Raw genomic sequence first — 20,007 nt, forward strand, 5'->3', positions numbered from 1 at the left:
ATTTCTAACTGGGATATAATTGGAAAACTAAACAATATTGTAATTGGTACTTAGGTGATTATGGGTAAATTTAAATGCTACTCAGACAGACACAGCAATATTCACACACTTTAAAACTTGACCAAAGATAATAGTCATGAAAGCCATAACCAAGAACACATATACATATCATAACTAACTGTACCTGCAAGCCTAGAAGATTACTAGTGACAACCTAGACACTCAGAAGGACCCGTCAATCTAGGCATCCCCTGTGCTAGCAATAACTATGGTGAAAGTGTGTCAAAACATCATATTCAAATAAATAGCAAATGGTAAATAATGATGACTAGTCAATGGCAAGAGCACAAACCAAGAAACACATAACATCAAGCAATGACTAGTCAACTGTCAAAAACACATACCAAGAAAATAACATATCTGCAAACTAGAAATTGTTCACCCAGAAACCCACCACTGGAAAAACCTGTGGGTCATCAACCGACCAGGCAATCCATTAAGCAAAGAAGATTTTTACAAAGAAATCATAGATCTATTTAGGAAGATGAGCTATACCTTCTTTGTGCAATCTTCTTCTCTAACTTAGCAAAGCTAGCAACTTAGTCATTCATGGCAATGGCAGCTCCTTCTTTAGCTCTTACATCCATGGCACTAGCTAGCCAGCTCAAACTCAAATAGAAACCAACAATTTCGATTCTAGGAGAAAATGACCAATTTCTTCAAGAACTCATACTCTTGAAGAAACCAATCTTGAATCTGACCTAGATGTATATGAGAATATGTTTGTTCTAGCTAGATGCAAATTTCATATTTCAAAAGCAGTTTTCAAAAAACAATTTAGAAAACTCATAGTTGAAAATTGTGGTTTTCTCTTGAGGAAGAAGAGAGCAAAAAGATGGAAGAAACCTTTTTCAAAATCTCTCCTCAACATTGCTTTTACCCAAAAATTCTTAGGTCAAAATAGTACACATGGCAGTAGAGAGAATTCACAAAATAGGACAAAAAAGGTTTGTTAGGATTCAGCTAGAACCAATGAGCTGGGAATCCTACTGATGCAAAGGATGACTAGTCATAATCTCAAGAAATCTAATGAACGCAATATGATGCAATGCACAAATTACCTTTGCCAAAATGATTGATCTTCCATAAGATAGCAGCCAGATAAGAACACTTAAAGAAACTATTCTTAATCTAACCTTGAGCTTGGGGAATTACAACGTGTGTTCTATTATAATATTGTCAAGGGAAACCAAAAGAAAAACTCAAAATACATACACTTTCCTACACAAACTAAACATGAGAAATTAAATAAAATGGTATTTACCAAATATGAGAAATGGACCAAATATGATAAATGAATCTTCCATTTCTCATCCTTTTAAAAAAAGACATGAGAAATAATTTCCATTCAAATTTTTTCCCTCAACCAAGCCTAAGTGTTGTTGTTGTGATTGTAGGTAGTGGGATTTGGGCTTAAGAGCATTCGCAATGGGCTCCCTAAACCACCTCCTTAGACAAATTTTAGGGAGGAATTATAAAAATGCAACTCCAACCATGCTCCCTATCCACCTCCTAAAATAGGGAGTCCTCTAGGAGCTCCTAAATCTGAGAAAAGAGAAAGGACTCCTAGTGGCTCCCTATAATTTAATGTTTCTTTATTTAATGAGTATTTCAAACATTTATTTAATGCTAACTATTTTTTATTTTATTTTTTTAATAAAGATGGACCAATCAAAAAAGAGTTATAGCATTTATGACTCTCCAAATTATGGAGTATGGTTGGAGTTGAATTTTTTTAGAGAGCTCCTAAAATAGCTTTCTTATATTTTTAGTTAAATTTTAGCTAAGAAATAGAGAGCATCATTGTGGATGCTCTAAGCCGTGGGGTTGGTTTATGCTTCATCGATACAATTCTCGTTTTGACTAATTCAAACTTGGGACGTTGACTAATGATGACCCGTACTCTGGTCTCTCGTCTGTTGGGGCATTGTCACGCGTGCCCCTTTCTCTTTTACTTCCATTGGCATTGGATTGCCCAATTGCCAGAAGTATCTTCGTTCGATATCAATCTCCTCTTTTCTGGGTCTTATTATTACTACAAAATAATATTTATTATTCAATATGACTGAATATTAGAAAATCAAATTACTATAAAACAATTCATAGTTGTTTGCATGTTGCGCCGAAAAAATGATTAAAAAAAAAAAACGTCCGTTACATGTTTTCAAATTTATTGTACGGAAGTTGATTTTTTTTGGGGGGGGTTTTTGGTTACACGTGCTGTTGTAGTAAATGTTTTGGAAGTTGCAGAAATTATAATTTCACGTTTTACACAAAAAATTAGAACCAAGGTATGCTGGTCGATTGGATGATATTTGATTTGTTTGGTAAAACGTCACAAGTGAAGCAGTAAGAAGGTCAAAAGTTTGGTAAATATGAAAACTGGGAAAGTTGGGTTCTTTGGATCTAGACCCATCACCGACTGTCTCTTTCTTATTATTTCTTTTTGACAAATAATAGGATCATTATGAGATATTTTTATAACGAGTCAAGATTTTCACAAAAATTTACAACTGATCAATATATTCACGGCAAGATTAAATCACCATCAACTAGATAGATATCAAACTCATCACAAATTTATAATTGTTCTTATAATCATGTGAGTTGAATCGCAGACCTCTTCCAACTAGGTGGAGACTAATATCACTTGATCAAACACTAGTTGGTCCTAATATTATTTTATTTATCATTTGGTTATGACTAAACTTATTAAGCAGGCAATTAAACACTCGTTCTCATCTCATATTTATTCACCTAAAAACCAAAAATTCATATAAATATTTATATAAAAAAATTGATTCATAAGTTTAAGGCATATGCTTGTTCCTTACAATCGAGTTCGAATCAAAGTAATTTAGAATATGCTTTATAAAAAATAATAGTTATAAGTTTTAAGAACATGAAGCATGCCATGTGCCTCGTTGTGAAGAAAATGGCATCATGGAAATTTGAGTTGTTTTGTGTAGCTAATGTTGTCGTTTACTATTGTTTCATATGGAAAGCAAATCAAGGCTTTGAAAATGATGGCTAAAAACTAGGATACTTTTGTTTACTATTGTTTCATAACAGTTCAATTACGAAAATGACGTGCTGCCTTCTGCCACTTTTGGATACTTTTGGTCAATTGAAAAATTCAAACTTAAAACAAACAAAACTTGATCAATTCAATCGAATACAAAATCTATTTTATGTAATGAACTGGAATTTTCAATAAAATATTTCCAATCTGATTATGAAAAGTTGTAATTGAATACTCTTTCTATTTTTTGTCTTTTTAATATTCAACAATAGTTGTCTTTTTCCTTTTATTTTTTACTAATAAAAGGTATCGAAACATTGACCTAAACATTGAATTATTCTAGTTCTAATCTTAATTAATGAGATTTTTAGTCATGTACCCATTCTTAGCACTAATAATATAGATAAACTCTACATCATTGAATTTTTATAAACAAACCCAAAAAATGACAGCTGGCCCTATTAAATTTAAGTTTGATTATTAAATTACTTTGATACCCTATTGAGTATTTTGAATTTTTTTATGAGGTTTTGGGGTTGGGTTTGTTTTAAGAAATTGATGGCAGTTTTGTAATTTATAAGAAGTTAAAAGCCTCTTTGTTATGTTGTAAATGGTGTGTTTCTAAAGTCCATTTCATATATGGTATTTTTATAATTTTGGCTCCTATATTGCGTATAATAGTGAATCTCCATTAATTAATTTCCACTCACCCTTCACCACTTGGGTTTATTTCAAATGACTTAACAACGTTGTCCTTAAACACGAATCTTCTTCGACAAAGTGGAAACTTATGCAACTAGACGAAATGACCATAAGCAAATAACCTCTTGAGTTCACCATTTGTGCAATATTTATAGTATTTTATTTGCTTCTAGATCCTATGAAATGAATTAATAAGGCAATACAACAAACTTAGGAGGGTGTATTCAATTTAGATTTTAAATGATTTTAAAAGAGTTATAAAGTTGATGGAGTTTAATTGAATTTAATTGAGTTTGACTGAATTCTACGAACTCCTCATAGATTTTAACTGAGTTTGTTAGAAATTTATTATTGATTTTAATGGAGTTTATAGCGATGATGGTGATGGTGATGGTGATGGCAATGGTGGTTTGTAGGGGAGGTAGTGGGGGTGGCAGTGGGAGTGAGGTGGTGGAGGAGGTGGGGGTGATAGTGATGGTGGTGGTGGGAGTGAGGTGGTGGAGGTGGTGTAGGTGGCAGTGGTTGTGGTGGTGGTGACGGTGGGGCTGATAGTGGGGGTGGTAGTGGTGGTGGAGGTGGGGGTAAGGGTGGTGGCGGTGGCGGTGGTGGCGGTGATGGTGGGTCTGGTAGTGGTTGAATACATCACTTTTTGTATTTCCTCTAAAATCAATGAGTTTTTGACACCCAAACTTTTATGAAGTATTTTAAAGTTGTGATTGAATACATCCAAATTTGAATGGAGTTTAAAAAGTTTGAATTGAATAGACTTCTATAAAATCGTGATTGAATACACCTAAACTTTTAAACTTATTTAAAATCTTTTAAAATCTAAATTGAATACACCCCCCTTAGCTTTTTTCTTTTTCCTACAAAAGTCCAGCTTTCTTTTCTCCTATAATGAGCCAGCTTTTATTCTATCTTTTTTATTTGTTTTTTCCTTTTGGGCGGAGGATCAGTGTATATGTTTAAAATTGTATAATTACAGGGACAGCTTGCCCCAAGACGCGGCTTCTTATTTTTTATATTTTTTTATTTATATTATATATATATATTTTATTAGCTTTCATACCTACCCGTCAGCCTTAGCAGTGCCCCATTGCTAAAGCTCGTGGGGTTAAAGAGATAGGAGGCACCTTCAGACAGAAACGGATAAATGATAAAACAACTTTCTACGAATTTCTATAAGTAGTTACCCTCGTCTCCTCCTCCATTTTCAGATCTCTCTCTCTCTCTCTCTCTCTCTCTCTCAGTGGAATATCTTCTGCTCAGTTGAGCATGTAAGTTGAAAAAGCCCTCGACTTTTTGAATACTTGTTCTTGTAGCACAGCATTGTGCATTTCTTTCTCTGCTTGTGAAGCTCAAGTCTTTGTGTGTGTGTCTGTTTCTTTTGTTCTTCAATAGAGAAACTTTCCTTTGTTTGTGTTACATTGTTTGCTTAAAAGAAACTCGTGTTGAATCTAACTGTGCTTGCTCTGTCACCAGATTTTAACCCAGAAACTCCACTTGAGGGTCTAAAATGGCAAGGTTTTCAATACCCATGATGGGTTTTCTGCTCTTATGCATTATATTGTTAGCTCCAACAGAAGCTGCGTACCTGAAATACAAGGACCCAAAACAGCCATTGAACGTTAGAATCCGGGACCTCATGAAGCGGATGACTCTGGAAGAAAAGATTGGCCAAATGGTGCAGATCGAGCGCAGTGTTGCAACCCCTGATGCCATGAACAAGTATTTCATTGGTAACCAACCAATCCATCTTCAAACCATAATCTTCTGTTTATTGCACCCATTTGCATTTGTTCAACATACCCTTATAACATATTGGTTTGTTTCTGAATGTTGGGTTTAGCAGCAAGTGATTGTAGAGTGTATTGTAAATGGGTTCTCTGGGTTTTTGCAGGAAGTGTACTTAGCGGTGGTGGGAGTGTTCCAGCCCCAAAAGCTTCTGCTGAGGCATGGGTCAATCTGGTCAATGGCATCCAAAAGGGATCCCTTTCGACCCGTCTCGGGATTCCGATGATTTATGGGATTGATGCGGTTCATGGCAACAACAATGTCTACAATGCTACTATTTTCCCCCATAACGTTGGGCTGGGAGCCACCAGGCAAGTACATTCACTCTCAACCAAATAATTCTTCATCTTCTGATTTGTTTTGCAGAGTAATGAGTTAAGAACTTGATTTTCCACAGTCTGGTTTTAGTTCTGAGGTTTAAGTAGAATGTTCTAGCATTACCAAAACTCTCTAATAGTTTGGCTCAATTCAGTAGTGTGATGTTCTACTTATGCTTGATTTCATGTGTTCCTCAGTCTGGTTTTAGTTCTGATGTTTAAGTGGAATTCATACGTCACTATATCTAGGCCAAACTAAATAGTTGGATCTTCTACTTATGCTTGATTTCATGTATTTCAGAGATCCTAAACTTGTCAAGAAAATTGGGGAAGCAACTGCCCTTGAAGTCAGGGCCACAGGGATTCCTTATGTTTTTGCCCCATGTATTGCGGTAATTGAGCAGTATTATACAGTTCATTTTTAGAAATTTTACAACTTTACTGAGCACTCCACTAAACTGTGTACTACTTGTTCTTGCAGGTTTGCAGAGATCCGAGATGGGGGAGATGCTATGAAAGCTATAGCGAAGACCATAAGATTGTTCAAGCAATGACTGAGCTAATACCTGGTTTGCAAGGAGATATGCCTCCCAGTGCTCAAAAGGGTGCTCCCTTTGTTTCTACTGCAAAGTAAGATCTTTTTTTCTTTCTTTTTTTTGGAATTTCCAAATTGCTATTGGTTCAGACAGGTAGCTCTAATGTTCACATGGACTACTCACATTGTAGGCCTTGTTTGAATTATAGTGGACAAGATTTAATTGATTAACAACACTTGAGTCTCACAAGTTTTTAATATTTTAATGTATTAAATATAATTTCTGCTTTTGTGGTGCTAACATGTATAGAGGGCCTTAGAGGTGGCCCAGTTGGTCGTTGGATCTAAAACATATGAAAGTGAAAGTTGCAAACCTCTTCCCACATTCACCTTCACTAGTTGATTTGCCTTGGCTGCTCTAAAAATATCCTTCTTTAATTATGCGTCAAAAGCAGGGCATTGATTCACCAAAAGTACATAGTTCAGACTTTTTTACGTGTGGCAAAATCAATTATAAAATATAACCTATCTGTTATGCATGATAATTTTTTGAAATATGTGGACATAACAATAACTTGGCATAACTCTTCTCCCTTACCACTTCACCAGGGGAAAGGTTGCGGCCTGTGCTAAGCACTATGTAGGAGATGGTGGCACATCAAAGGGCATCAATGAGAACAACACTGTAATTGATTTGAATGGATTGCTTAGCATTCACATGCCTGCATACCTTGATTCCATCCTCAAGGGTGTTGCAACAGTTATGGTGTCTTACTCGAGTTGGAACGGGAAGAAAATGCATGCTAACCAAGAACTTGTAACTGGATTCCTCAAGAGCAAGCTACGGTTCAGGGTAAGGAAAATCATTTGAAATAACTTGTCTAGTGTGGTTATTTGATTGTTCTTGGGAAATGAATTGCTACTGGTTCTGTGCATAACATGTTTCTTTTGCTCGTGCTGTCAGGGTTTTGTCATATCAGATTGGGAGGGTATTGATAGGATTACATCTCCTCCCAAAGCTAACTATTCATATTCAGTTCAAGCTGGAGTTATTGCTGGAATAGATATGGTTAGTCAAAATTCTGCATGCTTTACTATTTGTAATTCAAAGTGTCACGTTTGGCCATTTTAATAAAGTTATGGTCCTCAAGCTGAGGCATGTAAGGTTTTTATGTTCATTTACTAACCTATATCTGGGAATGTTACAGATCATGGTTCCCTACAACTTCACAGAGTTCATTGATGATCTAACCTATCAAGTTAAGAACAACATCATCCCCATGAGCAGGATTGATGATGCTGTGAAGAGAATTTTGAGGGTTAAGTTTGTCATGGGCCTTTTTGAGGAACCCTTGGCGGATCTCAGCCTAGTCAACGAGCTGGGGAAAAAGGTCTTTACCAATTTCTTAAAGTAAAATAACTTTGTTGTCTTCATCTGCCATGTTCAAGTCCTTCTTAACCGAATGCTGGCTTTACACAGGAGCATAGAGAATTGGCAAGGGAAGCTGTAAGAAAATCACTTGTTCTTCTAAAGAATGGAAAATCTGCTGATAAGCCACCGCTTCCTCTTCCCAAGAAAGCAGGGAAGATACTCGTTGCAGGAAGCCATGCAGACAACTTGGGCAATCAATGTGGAGGCTGGACAATCACATGGCAGGGCCTTGGTGGCAATGATCTCACAGTTGGTATGCTTTAAGCCTCCATTTGTCTTTTGAATAATCTAACTATCTTACTGTTGAAATTATATTAAAAATATGGAGATAAGTTTCTATTTCTTTTAACTCCCTTGAACGCATTTTCTCAGTATGTTGCAGTGGATTGCATATAGTTAACTAATCAATGCTGCAACAGGTACCACAATCCTCAATGCTGTGAAAAGTGCAGTTGATCCTACAACTCAAGTTGTCTACAACGAGAACCCCGATGCGAACTTTGTGAAGTCCAACAAATTCGACTATGCTGTTGTCGTTGTGGGCGAACCCCCGTACGCTGAAACATTCGGTGATAGCTTGAATCTGACCATCTCAGAACCTGGACCGAGCACCATTGCCAATGTCTGCGGAGCTGTGAAATGTGTTGTTGTCGTCATTTCTGGCCGCCCCGTGGTGATTCAGCCTTATCTTGCTAAAGTTGATGCACTTGTGGCAGCTTGGCTTCCTGGAACTGAAGGACAGGGTGTTACTGACGTTTTATTTGGTGATTATGGATTCACTGGCAAACTTGCACATACATGGTTTAAGACAGTAGATCAGCTCCCAATGAATGTTGGTGATCAACATTATGACCCTCTATTTCCCTTTGGATTTGGTCTCACTACTAAGCCAACCAAGAGTTACTAATAAACGGGATTGCTTGTATCCTCCATTCATGAAATGTTCTTAGCTATTTCATGGTTGACATTTTGTAGATCAACATTTCTTTCCCATGAGAGCTAAACAAAATGTTGTATCATTGGTTTCATCAATTTTTCTGGAAACCACAGCGACTGCTCTGTACACCAGTTATTTGTTGAACAACTAAAGTTTTAAGTTATTATTTCTCCAAAAATCATCTAAATCGGGAATTGTTTAGCTATTTGTACTTGCATTTTTCGTTTCGGTTCTATATAAGGAGCTACGCTTTTTTGCAACATTTTGATGACTAAAGAGTACTTAGTTTTTTTGTTTGATGCACGGATTGTTGGAGTTTAAATAGAAAACAAAGGCTTTCCTTAGTCCCACATTGGTTGAGAACAAGAACTTAACACACAAGTTTTAGTCCCTTTCTATTACTAAAATGAATTGGGCTTGGGTTGGTTGTAATTGGACTCATGGCTTGGGCTAATTGCTCAAAAAGTGTTTAATGACAGGAAGAATGAGGAGCACTTTGATAGAAGAATTTGGGTTTCTGTTTCTCAAAATTTTAGTGAAGATCAAATCATTAGAAGTATGTTAAGAAACTTGGGAGATGCGAGCGTAGGAGACAATAAGGGTGAATTACTAAAGAAAATAAATGAATATCGTTTAGGCAAGAGGTTTTTGATTGTGATGGATAATGTGGGGAGCTTGGATGTAACTTGGTGTCTCAGAAATTGTGAAGCGTTACCAAAGGGAAATGGAAGCAGCATCACCACAAGGATAGAGAAAGTTGCGCAGAAAATGGGAGTGAAGGAAGCAAGATCACATTGGCCCAAATGCCTCAGCAAGGATGATAGTTGACTGCTATTTCAGAAGATTGCATTTGCAGGTGAAGGAGGTGAGTGTATGCATCCAGAACTGGAAAATGTTGGATGTCACCAGAAGAAAGTTGAGGTCCCACCCCAAAACCAATTGGCAAGAGGGGAGTAGCCTAACTCCTTATAAACCTAGGTTAGGTTCCTCAACTTTTTAATGTGGGACAAACACTCTCAACACGCCCCCTGCTTTCAATGTGGGACAAATACTCTCAACACGCCCCCACATGTGTGGTGAACTTTCAAGCCTAACATGTGGACAACATATATTGGGTGATGTGAGAGCATGTGTGGCTGTTGAGCCTAACAAATGAAGCCTTGCTCTGATACCATGAAAGAAGTTGAGGTTTCATTCAAATAACTACCTAAATGCTTGGGAAGGCTTTCAAATCTTGAAGTGTTATTGGGACATAAACCTACCGAATCAAAGCAGTTAGAAGACTGCAGGATTGGTGAGCTCAGAAATTTAATTCGGCTTAGGACACTCGCACTTTGACTGAGTTGCTGTGATGAGATTGGAGATACTGAGGTCAATGTATTAGTAAATCTACAAGAACTGCAACATCTGTCAATAAGTTGCTTTGATAATCATGGTAATAATGACCTCACAGCCAAGCTTGACAAGCTGTTCCCTCCTCAACAGCTCCATGAGCTCAGACTAAAATTCTATTCAGGAAAGATTAGTCCAGCCTGGTTCAATCCCATCTCACTTCCTATGAGGCATCTTTCAATATCATAAGGCAATCTTGCAAAAGATGAATGAAAGGTTTTTGGGGAATGACAACACTGTCTGGCAAATTGAGGACTTAGTGTTGGAATCCCTTTCCGAATTTGAAGAAGAATGGGTGAGGCTTCAACAAGTTATGTCAGCATTGAGAGTTGTTAGTGTCAGTTGGTGTCCAAAGTTGGTGTCTTTTCCAGTTGAGAATGTTGGGTTTAGAGGTGGTGTCTGGAAGGAGGAAGAGCATATATAGAAGCTAAATGCAAATTTCATGTGTTATTATAGCAAATATTTTCAGTTTTCCTTATTGTGAATAAGCATGAGGGCATGTAATATATGGACCGGTGGACTCATGAATTTTTCAGGGGGAGGAGCAACATTTAAAAGGTTAAAAGTATGTGAGGGAAATCCAAGTGCAAGGAGTCCATGAACCCATCTACATTAACCGACAGGGAAGAGAGAAACTTTGAATAAATAAATGTGAAATCTATATAAAATAAGATTAAATTATAAATAGGGGGGGGGGGGGGGATTATTTATTAAATAGAGATACACCATTAAGGGAATTTTGGGAGGCAACAAGTTTATGTGAAACAGAAATCAAATTGAATATTACAAAGTCTCTTTTAGACATTTAATCGCATGGTGGGCACCAGTAGAAGGGCAAATTCTGACTACCCTGAAGGATTTTTCGGATGAGGGAGGTGCAGCAGCACCTCCTTGCTCAAGTGTAGGTTCGCCAGTGAATATATGTACATGCTACAAGTTGCATGAATGTCCTTGTTGTTTGGTTTCTATTAATCTAAATAGATTTTCATTCTGCAGTTTGTCACTTATGCATATTGCAGCTTGTGACATGCAATCTTGCAATACCATATTCAAGGTCCAAATCCTTGTTTGTAATAGCATTTATCTGTGAGTAGTGGTTTCCTCCACATTTTTTTATTTTTTATTTCTATGTCTTTGTAAAAAAGAAAAAAAAAACAGAAGATAAAATGGGTATGAAAGTTCTGAGTAATTGGGTGTTGTCATCAAATTGTGGGGTGTGTCATACGAAGCCCAAGTTAGGAAATTGCAAGTGAAAACAGTATGTTGGGCCTGGCTTAGTTATTCAAACACTCAGCCTGTTCGAACGTTAACTCAATGGTGGTTCGCGGTTGAATTGAACCCTTAACTCGGATTTGGAAGCTGGGAAAGCAGTGGTTGCTTCTATTTTCTTCTCCGGATCTGTAATTCTCCCTTGATTGTTAAAGAACAGTATAATTAAGTGTCAGAGTTGAAGAATTTTCGTTTCCCAGGAAACATGGATCCAGATTCAGTGAAATCCACTCTCCAAAATCTAGCCTTTGGAAATGTAATGGCCGCCGCGGCTCGCAATTACCAGAAGGAATTGATTGCCAATGAAAAGGCACCGGCCACGAGCTCTGTCAACCAGGAAGTCGACCTTGACGAGTTGATGGATGTAAGTTCTGAGTTCAATTCAATTCTCTGCATCTTTCATGCACTTTTCAATTTTCAAAGCAATGATTTTGATGTGCATTTGGTTGTGGGTAGGATCCTGAGCTTGAAAAATTGCATGCGGATCGGATTGCTGCTCTAAAGGTTCGATTTTTTTTCATGTTTTGTTCATGTGGGTATGTAGAATTTTTCATGGTATTGTGCTTATGTTTTAGAGGGTTTGGTTTGGAATTTGAATAGAAAGAAGCTGAGAAGAGAGAAGCTTTAAAGAGGAAAGGGCATGGAGAATTCAGGGAGATAACTGAAGGGGATTTTTTAGGTGAAGTTACTGGGACTGAGAAAGCCATCTGCCACTTCTATCACCAGGAGTTCTATAGATGCAAGTAAGCCTCTTACTCTAGAATCTTTAATACTCATAAACATGGAGGGATTGTGTTTCAAAATGAATACCTGGTTCTTTTTGAATGGAAATTAGTCTATTGGTCCATGGTGTCCTTTGCTGATTTCTGAAAAGGTATCAATGCATCTGTTTATCCAAGGGAATTTTTCAGGTTTTTCTAGTCCATCATGTGATTTTATCTGTGTATGCTTTTGTTTTTTAACATGATATTGCATAATTATTTCTAAATTTCTGTGTGATTAAATATAGCAATTAGACCAAATTTTCCTCCACTTTTTAGGATAATGGATAAGCATTTGAAGACCCTTGCTTCAAAGCATGTTGATACCAAGTTCATCAAGCTGGATGCAGAGGTCAGTATAAACTTCAATATGGTCTTCTGTTCTTATAATTGGTGCAGCTTTTCATGTTTGCTCGGGTTGATCCTGCTTGTTCCAACTTTCCATTTCAGTCATTTAGTTGGAAAGCTTTAGAATGGCAAATTGACCATTTGAAAATGAAATGCAGAATGCGCCCTTCTTCGTCACCAAGTTAGGAGTCAAAACTTTGCCTTGTGTCATAATCTTCAGGTCAGGCCATCTCCATCATAACTATTATATCTATATTCATCCCCATTTCCAGTATTTAAGATGCATATCAGCATGTGGTGGCTCTTAAACAAAAAAGCAGGAGAGCAAAGAAAGCTGAAACTGTACTAAGATCGCAATCATTTGAACATTCACACTTGACAACGTGTGTATTAACATGTCTCAAGAGCATGTGGTGATGACGTTCATGCTGCTTTCAGCTTACATTGAGATCTTGCATTAAAAATTCATATTTATGAATTCAAAAGGTTTGCCTTTTCAGAAAAGGAGTTGCTGTGGATAGGTTGGTTGGATTTCAAGATATGGGAGGAAAAGATGATTTCAGCACAAGGGCACTCGAGGTTGTACTAATCAAGAAAGGTAAACGCTTTGCCAAGAGTGTTTTGCAATTCTTAGTTTGTTGTAGAGTCGCTAAACTGCCATTTTAACAGGTATAATTAGTGAGAAGAAAGATGAGGATGATGAAGATGATGGAAATCATGAAGGTAGTCGCAGGACAGTGAGATCCTCTGTGAATCTTGATGATTCTGATTCAGACTGAAAAAAGAACAGAAAAAAAGAAGAAAATGATACCTGAGTTTTCAAATGCTTTCTGGTTGCATGCACACTTGTTGTCACATCTAATGTATGTTACCTTCTGAGTGGACCTTTTTTGTTTGTTTCTTTTTTAGGAACAAAATTGCATTGGAAATATATTCTTCCAGTCCTTCATATTGACTAGAAAGTACTTTCTGGTTTTCCTTAGTTTTTAATGTTACTCAAGAAATTTTATCTGTTGCCAATGCACATCGTTTATGTTATGTGGTTCTCACCAAAATTTGAATTTGAATGAAACGGATTTTTAGATTAAACAATGACTAAAAAGAACAAAAAAGATTATTGGAATTGGATTTCTCTCTCTCTCTCTCAGACAATGACTGCGCAATGAAATGGGATTATATCGCAAGAACTCCCAGTTTTACTGTAAAAAAATAAAAAAAACGTGGCTGTGAGTCAACCCAAGCTCACCTTGTTTGAGTCAAATTTTTTCACGTCCAACCAACATGCAATTTAGGCTTTTTGGTTTAGGAAATTTTTGGTAAATGTATCCCAAAAAGTTCCACAGAACAAGGAAATAATCAAGCCAAATCCTTGGAGGTTGGTTAGTTTGGAAAGAGAAATGACAATAAATCAAGAAGCTTTTTTTTTTGGTTCAATAATCAAGAAGACCAGAAAAGATTGCAAATTTTGGATCCATGGTGTGGAATTCAGGAGAATTAAGGAAAATATATTATTCTTTTATCGCTGAATAATCAGGAAGAATAACAATGTACATTTGATTAAACGAATTTAAAGAAATAATTTGAATATTAGCAATAAGGTTAGAAGAGTTGGTGAAAAAAAATAACTATAAGAACATGAAGAGTAACTAAAGTGGTGCAACATCAACAAATTTCTTAATTGGCAATGATTAGTTATGTATATAATTAATTAAATAATTAATTTAATGAAGACTTGGGCCTTGGGCCAACCCAAATACAGAAGTAGACACTGAATTAATCACCCACAAAATCACTCACTGTTTAAGATCGAGAAGAACATATATATTTTCGCTAGTCTAACACTCCAAGCCCAATCTTAACCAGTCCAGTCTGGCCCACCAAACAGAGCCTAATGATTTATGCATACAGATTTCAATGATAATTTGAAGGAAAACTGAAAACCATATATAATATAAGAAAAGAACATATCATACGCACAATCTATAATGTAAGATGAACGAAAAAAGTAAGAACAGGTTATAGCATAATAAGGAAATCATTGCAGGAAAGAAGACGTTTATGTTCTCAAAACAATGCTACCTAAAGTACCAATAGAATTCTAGCAATTCCAAAGCATGACGGATTTAGATTCCTGATAATAAAAATTAAAAATCCCTTATTTTATTGAATTTTTGTGTGTGGATAAGGAAGATATTAAATTTTGGGTCATGCTGGGGAGACCAACTTGGGATACCAACTTGTGTAGCAACTCTCTAATAGAGATGGAGCCCATCAATACAATGGGTCCCACGCTCTATTAGAGAGTTGGTACACAAGTTGGTCTCCCTAGCATTTTCCTTAAATTTTAGATGATTTGAATCACATTGTGAGTTGGCTCCAACATCACGTCGCCTTTATTTTCCTAAAAAGGATTCCTTATTAATTTGATTTGATGTACACTTTCTTTTCTTTATTTTTTTTATTTATAGTTTTTGCAGCATATAACACAATTAATTGTTTGATAATAATATAGTTGATAATGAACACGTGAAAGTATTGTTTTCGGCATTGTCTATGTATTTGCATAATTATTTTCAACAACATATCCTAGTGAGTAAAGTTCCATATGGATAGATCTTCTTAAACCAAATTCGATTGAAAGATGGATAAACCCATTATTACTATTATAGTTTGGTATGATTTCCTAAAACTGCAAGACAAACTTAGAAACTAAAATTTTTCCACAGAATCTCTACAAGTCAGATTAGAAGACTTTAGTTTTTGGTTCTTCTTATCCTATGATATCTCTAATTCTATCCGGATATTCAAGTAAAACCCAATTTAAATACTCACCTACATTATAAATACACACTCAATTCTTCAGCCAGTCTTACATTGGTATCTCCTTCTCTATTGATCAAGGTCTGTGCATTCTCGGAATTCGCCTTGTTTTTGTGTTTTTTTTTCCTCTTGTTTAGGGTTTTTATTTTGACTATAGTATGAGCAATGTAACTAATATTATGATTTTTGGTGCAGGTTTGACTAGATTTCAATGATGGTAAGACCAAGTTCATCAGTCATCTTAGTAGGACTTCTGTGGTTATGCTGCTGGGGAGCCATGGCACAAGCAGGAGCAGAATACATGGCATACAAGGACCCTAAGCAGCCGCTAAATAGGCGAATTAAGGACTTGATGGGTCGAATGACGCTAGAAGAAAAGATCGGGCAGATGACCCAGCTGGACCGTGCCAATGTCACAGCTGAGATCATGAGGGACTTCTCATTAGGCAGTGTTTTGAGTGGCGGAGGGAGTGTGCCGCGTGAGCAGGCTAGTCCACAGGATTGGATCAACATGTTCAATGAGTTTCAAAAGGGTGCACTTTCAAGCCGGCTTGGGATCCCTATGATTTATGGCATTGATGCTGTTCATGGGCACAACAATGTTTATAAGGCCACCATTTTCCCACATAATGTTGGACTTGGAGCCACCAGGTAATAAGTGATTCTCTGAAAGATATACTAAACATCTTTATATATCTTTATATCTATATTAATGTTGATTTGTATGAAAATTTTCCAATATCTTCCAGGGATCCGGAACTTGTGAAGAAGATTGGTGCTGCAACTGCACTTGAAGTTAGAGCTACTGGCATTAATTATGCGTTTGCACCGTGCATTGCGGTATGCTATAAATCCAATAATTGAACAGTTTTTGCGTGTGATATATATTCTTTTAATACTGATCACTGATTAATAATCTTAAACCTTAATGTACAATAGGTCTGCAGAGATCCGAGATGGGGTAGGTGCTACGAGAGCTACAGCGAAGATCCTGCAGTCGTAATACAAATGACTGATGTCATACTTGGATTGCAAGGCGAAATTCCAGCTGGTTCCCGGAAGGGCGTTCCTTATGTGGGTGGGAAGTAAGTGCTCAGAAAAATAAAGTTGTGATGATTTCGAAGATGTTTTTAGTACTTCCATTTTCTCTTTTCTTATCTCGAAAACCTTTTATTTGTGATATAGGGATAAGGTAGCAGCCTGTGCAAAGCACTTTGTTGGAGATGGTGGCACAACCAGGGGTATAAATGAGAACAACACTGTGATTGATAGGCATGGATTGTTGAGCATCCACATGCCTGCTTACTACCATTCTATCATCAAGGGTGTGTCCACTATCATGGTCTCTTACTCAAGTTTGAATGGAAAGAAGATGCATGCTCACCATGAGCTTGTTACCAAATTTCTCAAGGACACCCTTAAGTTCAGGGTAAAACAATCAAACTGTTATTAGTTGGTTCAAAATTCAAATTATTCTATACGGGGATATGAATTAATTAGCAGGACTAACCTTGTCATTGTTCAAATTTCAGGGCTTTGTCATCTCCGACTGGCAGGGTATCGACAAAATTAACTATCCGCTCCATTCGAATTACCCAGAAGCGGTTCTTGCTGGTGTTCAAGCTGGCATTGACATGGTATAATTAGTTGCTATCTTGGTTATATGATATATAGATGTTATCAGTACAGTGCAGAATATTAGTATTCATATTTAAAGGGGTTCATTTTTCTGATATTGAAACTGCTTGTTGGTGTTGTTTAGGTCATGGTTCCCTTCAATCATACCGAGTTCATTGGCATTGTAACCGACCATGTCAACAACAAACGTATCCCCATGAGCCGTATCGACGACGCTGTTAGGAGAATTCTGAGAGTCAAGTTCGTGATGGGTCTGTTTGAGAACCCTTTGGCAGATGAGAGCTTTGTTGACAAGCTTGGAAGCCAGGTCACTAATTTGATCTCTTATACTGAATCTTCTAAAATATAAGTAATTGAACCAATTCATAACATATCTTATATATAACATGCAGGCTCATAGAGATTTGGCAAGAGAAGCAGTGAGGAAGTCACTTGTCCTGTTGAAGAACGGAGAAACTGCAGATACACCAGTCCTACCACTCCCAAAGAAGACAAAAAGGATACTAGTTGCGGGAACCCATGCCAACAACTTGGGCTATCAATGTGGTGGTTGGAGTCTCACTTGGCAAGGAGTTAGTGGCAACAACTACACTGCTGGTTGGTATCTTCTTAACGTATTTTTTTTTCTTGATACAAGCGATATTCGAGAACCACTTGAGCTACAATCTCATTGTATATATACTTAATTGTCGTTAATTTGTGCTTAATTTAACTCAACCACTGTTTCTCTAAATTAACTTAATTTATGTGCATTGTGTTCAGGAACCACCATCCTCAGTGCCATCACAGCTGCAGTTGATCCCAGCACAGAAATTGTGTTCAGTGAAAACCCTGATGCCGATTTTCTCAAGTCCAACAACTTCTCCTACGCCATTGTTGTCATTGGAGAGCAACCCTACGCGGAGACCAAGGGGGATAGTTTGAACTTGACAATTGCAGAGCCAGGACCACAGACCATCACCAACGTCTGCGGCGCGGTGAAGTGCGTTGTTGTTGTCGTCTCTGGCCGTCCCGTTGTCATTGAGCCTTACGTTTCGTCGATGGATGCTCTTGTGGCTGCATGGCTACCTGGAACTGAAGGACAAGGAGTTAGCGATGTTTTGTTTGGTGATTATGGATTCAGTGGGAAGCTGCCTAGAACATGGTTCAAGACAGTGGATCAGCTCCCTATGAATGTTGGCGATGCTCATTATGATCCCCTATTTCCCTTTGATTTTGGACTTACAACTGATTCTGTTAAGCAGTTGTAGTCAATTTAGTATACTTCTAGTCTCTCTTTCATTTCCTAGTCTTTTAGGGAGTTAGTTTGCATTTTGATAACTCTATAATTTATGTTTTTTGAGATACTTTATAAATTAGATTATTCTGTATATTTAAGATCCTTGATTTCTGTTCGACATGTGCTTTGCTAGTAATTATTATATATATATATAAAACCTTATCAATATCAATCGTTAGTTGAAATGGCACAAGCAAGCAGCTAAAATATTGTCGAATACTGTACTGGTCCAAATAAAACTTGTTTATTGGAAATTTTTGTTTAGAAATTCTAGGATTGCAGTCATAATCAACCAAAAAAGTTATTGGCACAAAGAGCTATACAGAGCGATCTAATATCAAAATTAGGATCAGACAAAAAAAAAAAAAAAATCAAAATTAAGACAATCTGGTGAGCTTCCACTAATGATCACTCATGATTGAAGAAACGTTGGCATAGGCATCCCAACTAAGATTTCAAGAATAATAAAAATGAGATAAAGTTTGAAAAAACCAAGCCATAGCAATACAAACAAAACTCTCGTCTGTGATGATTGGAGGAAAATCATAACAAAACGAAGACAAATAGGGAAAACCTTTTGTCTTTGAAAATGGGGGAAGAGGAGGAGGGAGGAAGAGAAGAGGGGAGAGGGGGGGGAGAATAGTGGCCCTCCCCCCTCAAAGTGAAAACGGCTCTAAGAGTGTTTATTGGAGCTTTATGGCTCGCATTTATATATTTATTAAGATCCAGAGCTAGAATTTAAACTTAAATCTAGTGGTACTTTATTTTTCAATTTAAAACAAAAAACAAAAAATTCAAGATTCACATGCATGTTATCATGCGCACAAAGCCACTTTTCAATTGAAAATACATAACGCAATGAGATGGGTTCATAAAGCATTTCTCCTTTCATGCATATATATATATATTGTTCTCTTTCAAATGCTCTAATACTTCGAGAACAAAACAAAACATTTTCAAACGATATATACGTGGATAAATAACAGAAAAAAATAATAATAAGAAGGAATTTACAATGAGGCAGTACCTAAAGGGTGCAGGCGAGAAAGCATTGGCGGACCCAAGAATTTTTCAGGGAAGGGGCAATTTTTAAAACGCTAAAAGCTCAACAACAAAAAAACACCAAAAAGATAGACAACCAAATACCTTAGGATTTCCTATCAAAAAAAAAACTATACCTTAGAATTTAAACAATACTAATTAATGTCATTTGTAATTCATAGAAAAAAAATATAACATTACAATTAAGTTACAATTGTTCACCGCGAGCTTTCATATCACAAAAATAATGACAATATTTTATACAAACTTGGTTTCTTTTTCTTTTTTTTAAATAATGCAATTTTATACATACTTGATCGATATTAACATTGCAGACTTGATAGATAATTAATATTGCAGCCCTACAAATTTATGCAAGGACAATCCTTATTTAAGGCCCAATTTGTTTTTCATCCAATGACCCAATTGATTTATCATATACTAAATAGCATGTAGGAATTGCAGTCACACTCACATGTTTATTCCTCTCTTTTTTCGGGGGCCTTGTACAACATGACGTCGTTTTGCTCAGAACTTAAAAAACAAAAGGACAGCAGCTGTGATGCGCACGCAACAAAAGAAAGGAACCCAGCAAGTTTGCTTAAGCTTTTTTTCAAACACTTGGAGTGCAACAGTAGCCAGAGCAAAGGTGCAACTCCA

General features: G+C 36.7%; 3 protein-coding genes across 3 annotated transcripts; all 3 read left to right on the top strand.

The window, feature by feature from the left end:
• The first annotated feature begins 4,877 nt into the window (after positions 1 to 4,877).
• LOC110766232 (Glycosyl hydrolase family protein) lies at positions 4,878 to 8,986 on the top strand. The gene is made up of 10 exons (XM_021969521.2): positions 4,878 to 5,061; positions 5,267 to 5,523; positions 5,685 to 5,889; positions 6,197 to 6,287; positions 6,377 to 6,525; positions 7,040 to 7,283; positions 7,395 to 7,499; positions 7,639 to 7,821; positions 7,911 to 8,115; positions 8,282 to 8,986. The coding sequence occupies exons 2-10, from the start codon at positions 5,301 to 5,303 to the stop codon at positions 8,767 to 8,769; spliced, it is 1,893 nt and encodes a 630-aa protein (XP_021825213.1). The 5' UTR covers positions 4,878 to 5,061; positions 5,267 to 5,300; the 3' UTR covers positions 8,770 to 8,986.
• A 2,522-nt stretch (positions 8,987 to 11,508) lies between these two features.
• On the top strand, positions 11,509 to 13,589 carry LOC110766233 (thioredoxin domain-containing protein PLP3A). Its single transcript, XM_021969523.2, has 7 exons — positions 11,509 to 11,824; positions 11,917 to 11,964; positions 12,061 to 12,203; positions 12,501 to 12,573; positions 12,728 to 12,789; positions 13,070 to 13,167; positions 13,239 to 13,589. Exons 1-7 carry the CDS (start codon positions 11,666 to 11,668, stop codon positions 13,346 to 13,348), a joined length of 693 nt encoding a protein of 230 aa, XP_021825215.1. The 5' UTR covers positions 11,509 to 11,665; the 3' UTR covers positions 13,349 to 13,589.
• Positions 13,590 to 15,590: 2,001 nt separating this feature from the next.
• On the top strand, positions 15,591 to 18,277 carry LOC110766234 (uncharacterized). Its single transcript, XM_021969524.2, has 8 exons — positions 15,591 to 16,040; positions 16,139 to 16,229; positions 16,329 to 16,474; positions 16,575 to 16,818; positions 16,922 to 17,026; positions 17,152 to 17,334; positions 17,420 to 17,624; positions 17,790 to 18,277. The coding sequence occupies exons 1-8, from the start codon at positions 15,601 to 15,603 to the stop codon at positions 18,275 to 18,277; spliced, it is 1,902 nt and encodes a 633-aa protein (XP_021825216.2). The 5' UTR covers positions 15,591 to 15,600.
• The last annotated feature ends 1,730 nt before the right edge of the window (positions 18,278 to 20,007 follow it).

This window comes from Prunus avium, chromosome 6, assembly GCF_965620075.1.
Source record: "Prunus avium chromosome 6, drPruAviu1.hap1.1, whole genome shotgun sequence".
In the NCBI taxonomy this organism is placed as follows: Eukaryota; Viridiplantae; Streptophyta; class Magnoliopsida; order Rosales; family Rosaceae; genus Prunus; species Prunus avium.

What these genes read in the sequence shown, in the direction of transcription:
- LOC110766233 (XM_021969523.2), top strand. Translation starts at nt 11,666, where the DNA reads ATGGATCCAGATTCAGTGAAATCCACTCTCCAAAATCTAGCCTTTGGA. An exon ending in ATCGGATTGCTGCTCTAAAG is followed by an intron (nt 11,965 to 12,060) that starts GTTCGATTTTTT and finishes GAATTTGAATAG; the next exon opens with AAAGAAGCTGAGAAGAGAGA. An exon ending in CCTTGTGTCATAATCTTCAG is followed by an intron (nt 12,790 to 13,069) that starts GTCAGGCCATCT and finishes TTGCCTTTTCAG; the next exon opens with AAAAGGAGTTGCTGTGGATA.
- LOC110766232 (XM_021969521.2), top strand. Translation starts at nt 5,301, where the DNA reads ATGGCAAGGTTTTCAATACCCATGATGGGTTTTCTGCTCTTATGCATT. An exon ending in AGAGCAAGCTACGGTTCAGG is followed by an intron (nt 7,284 to 7,394) that starts GTAAGGAAAATC and finishes TCGTGCTGTCAG; the next exon opens with GGTTTTGTCATATCAGATTG. An exon ending in TCAACGAGCTGGGGAAAAAG is followed by an intron (nt 7,822 to 7,910) that starts GTCTTTACCAAT and finishes GGCTTTACACAG; the next exon opens with GAGCATAGAGAATTGGCAAG.
- LOC110766234 (XM_021969524.2), top strand. Translation starts at nt 15,601, where the DNA reads ATGATGGTAAGACCAAGTTCATCAGTCATCTTAGTAGGACTTCTGTGG. An exon ending in CGTTTGCACCGTGCATTGCG is followed by an intron (nt 16,230 to 16,328) that starts GTATGCTATAAA and finishes AATGTACAATAG; the next exon opens with GTCTGCAGAGATCCGAGATG. An exon ending in TTCAAGCTGGCATTGACATG is followed by an intron (nt 17,027 to 17,151) that starts GTATAATTAGTT and finishes GGTGTTGTTTAG; the next exon opens with GTCATGGTTCCCTTCAATCA.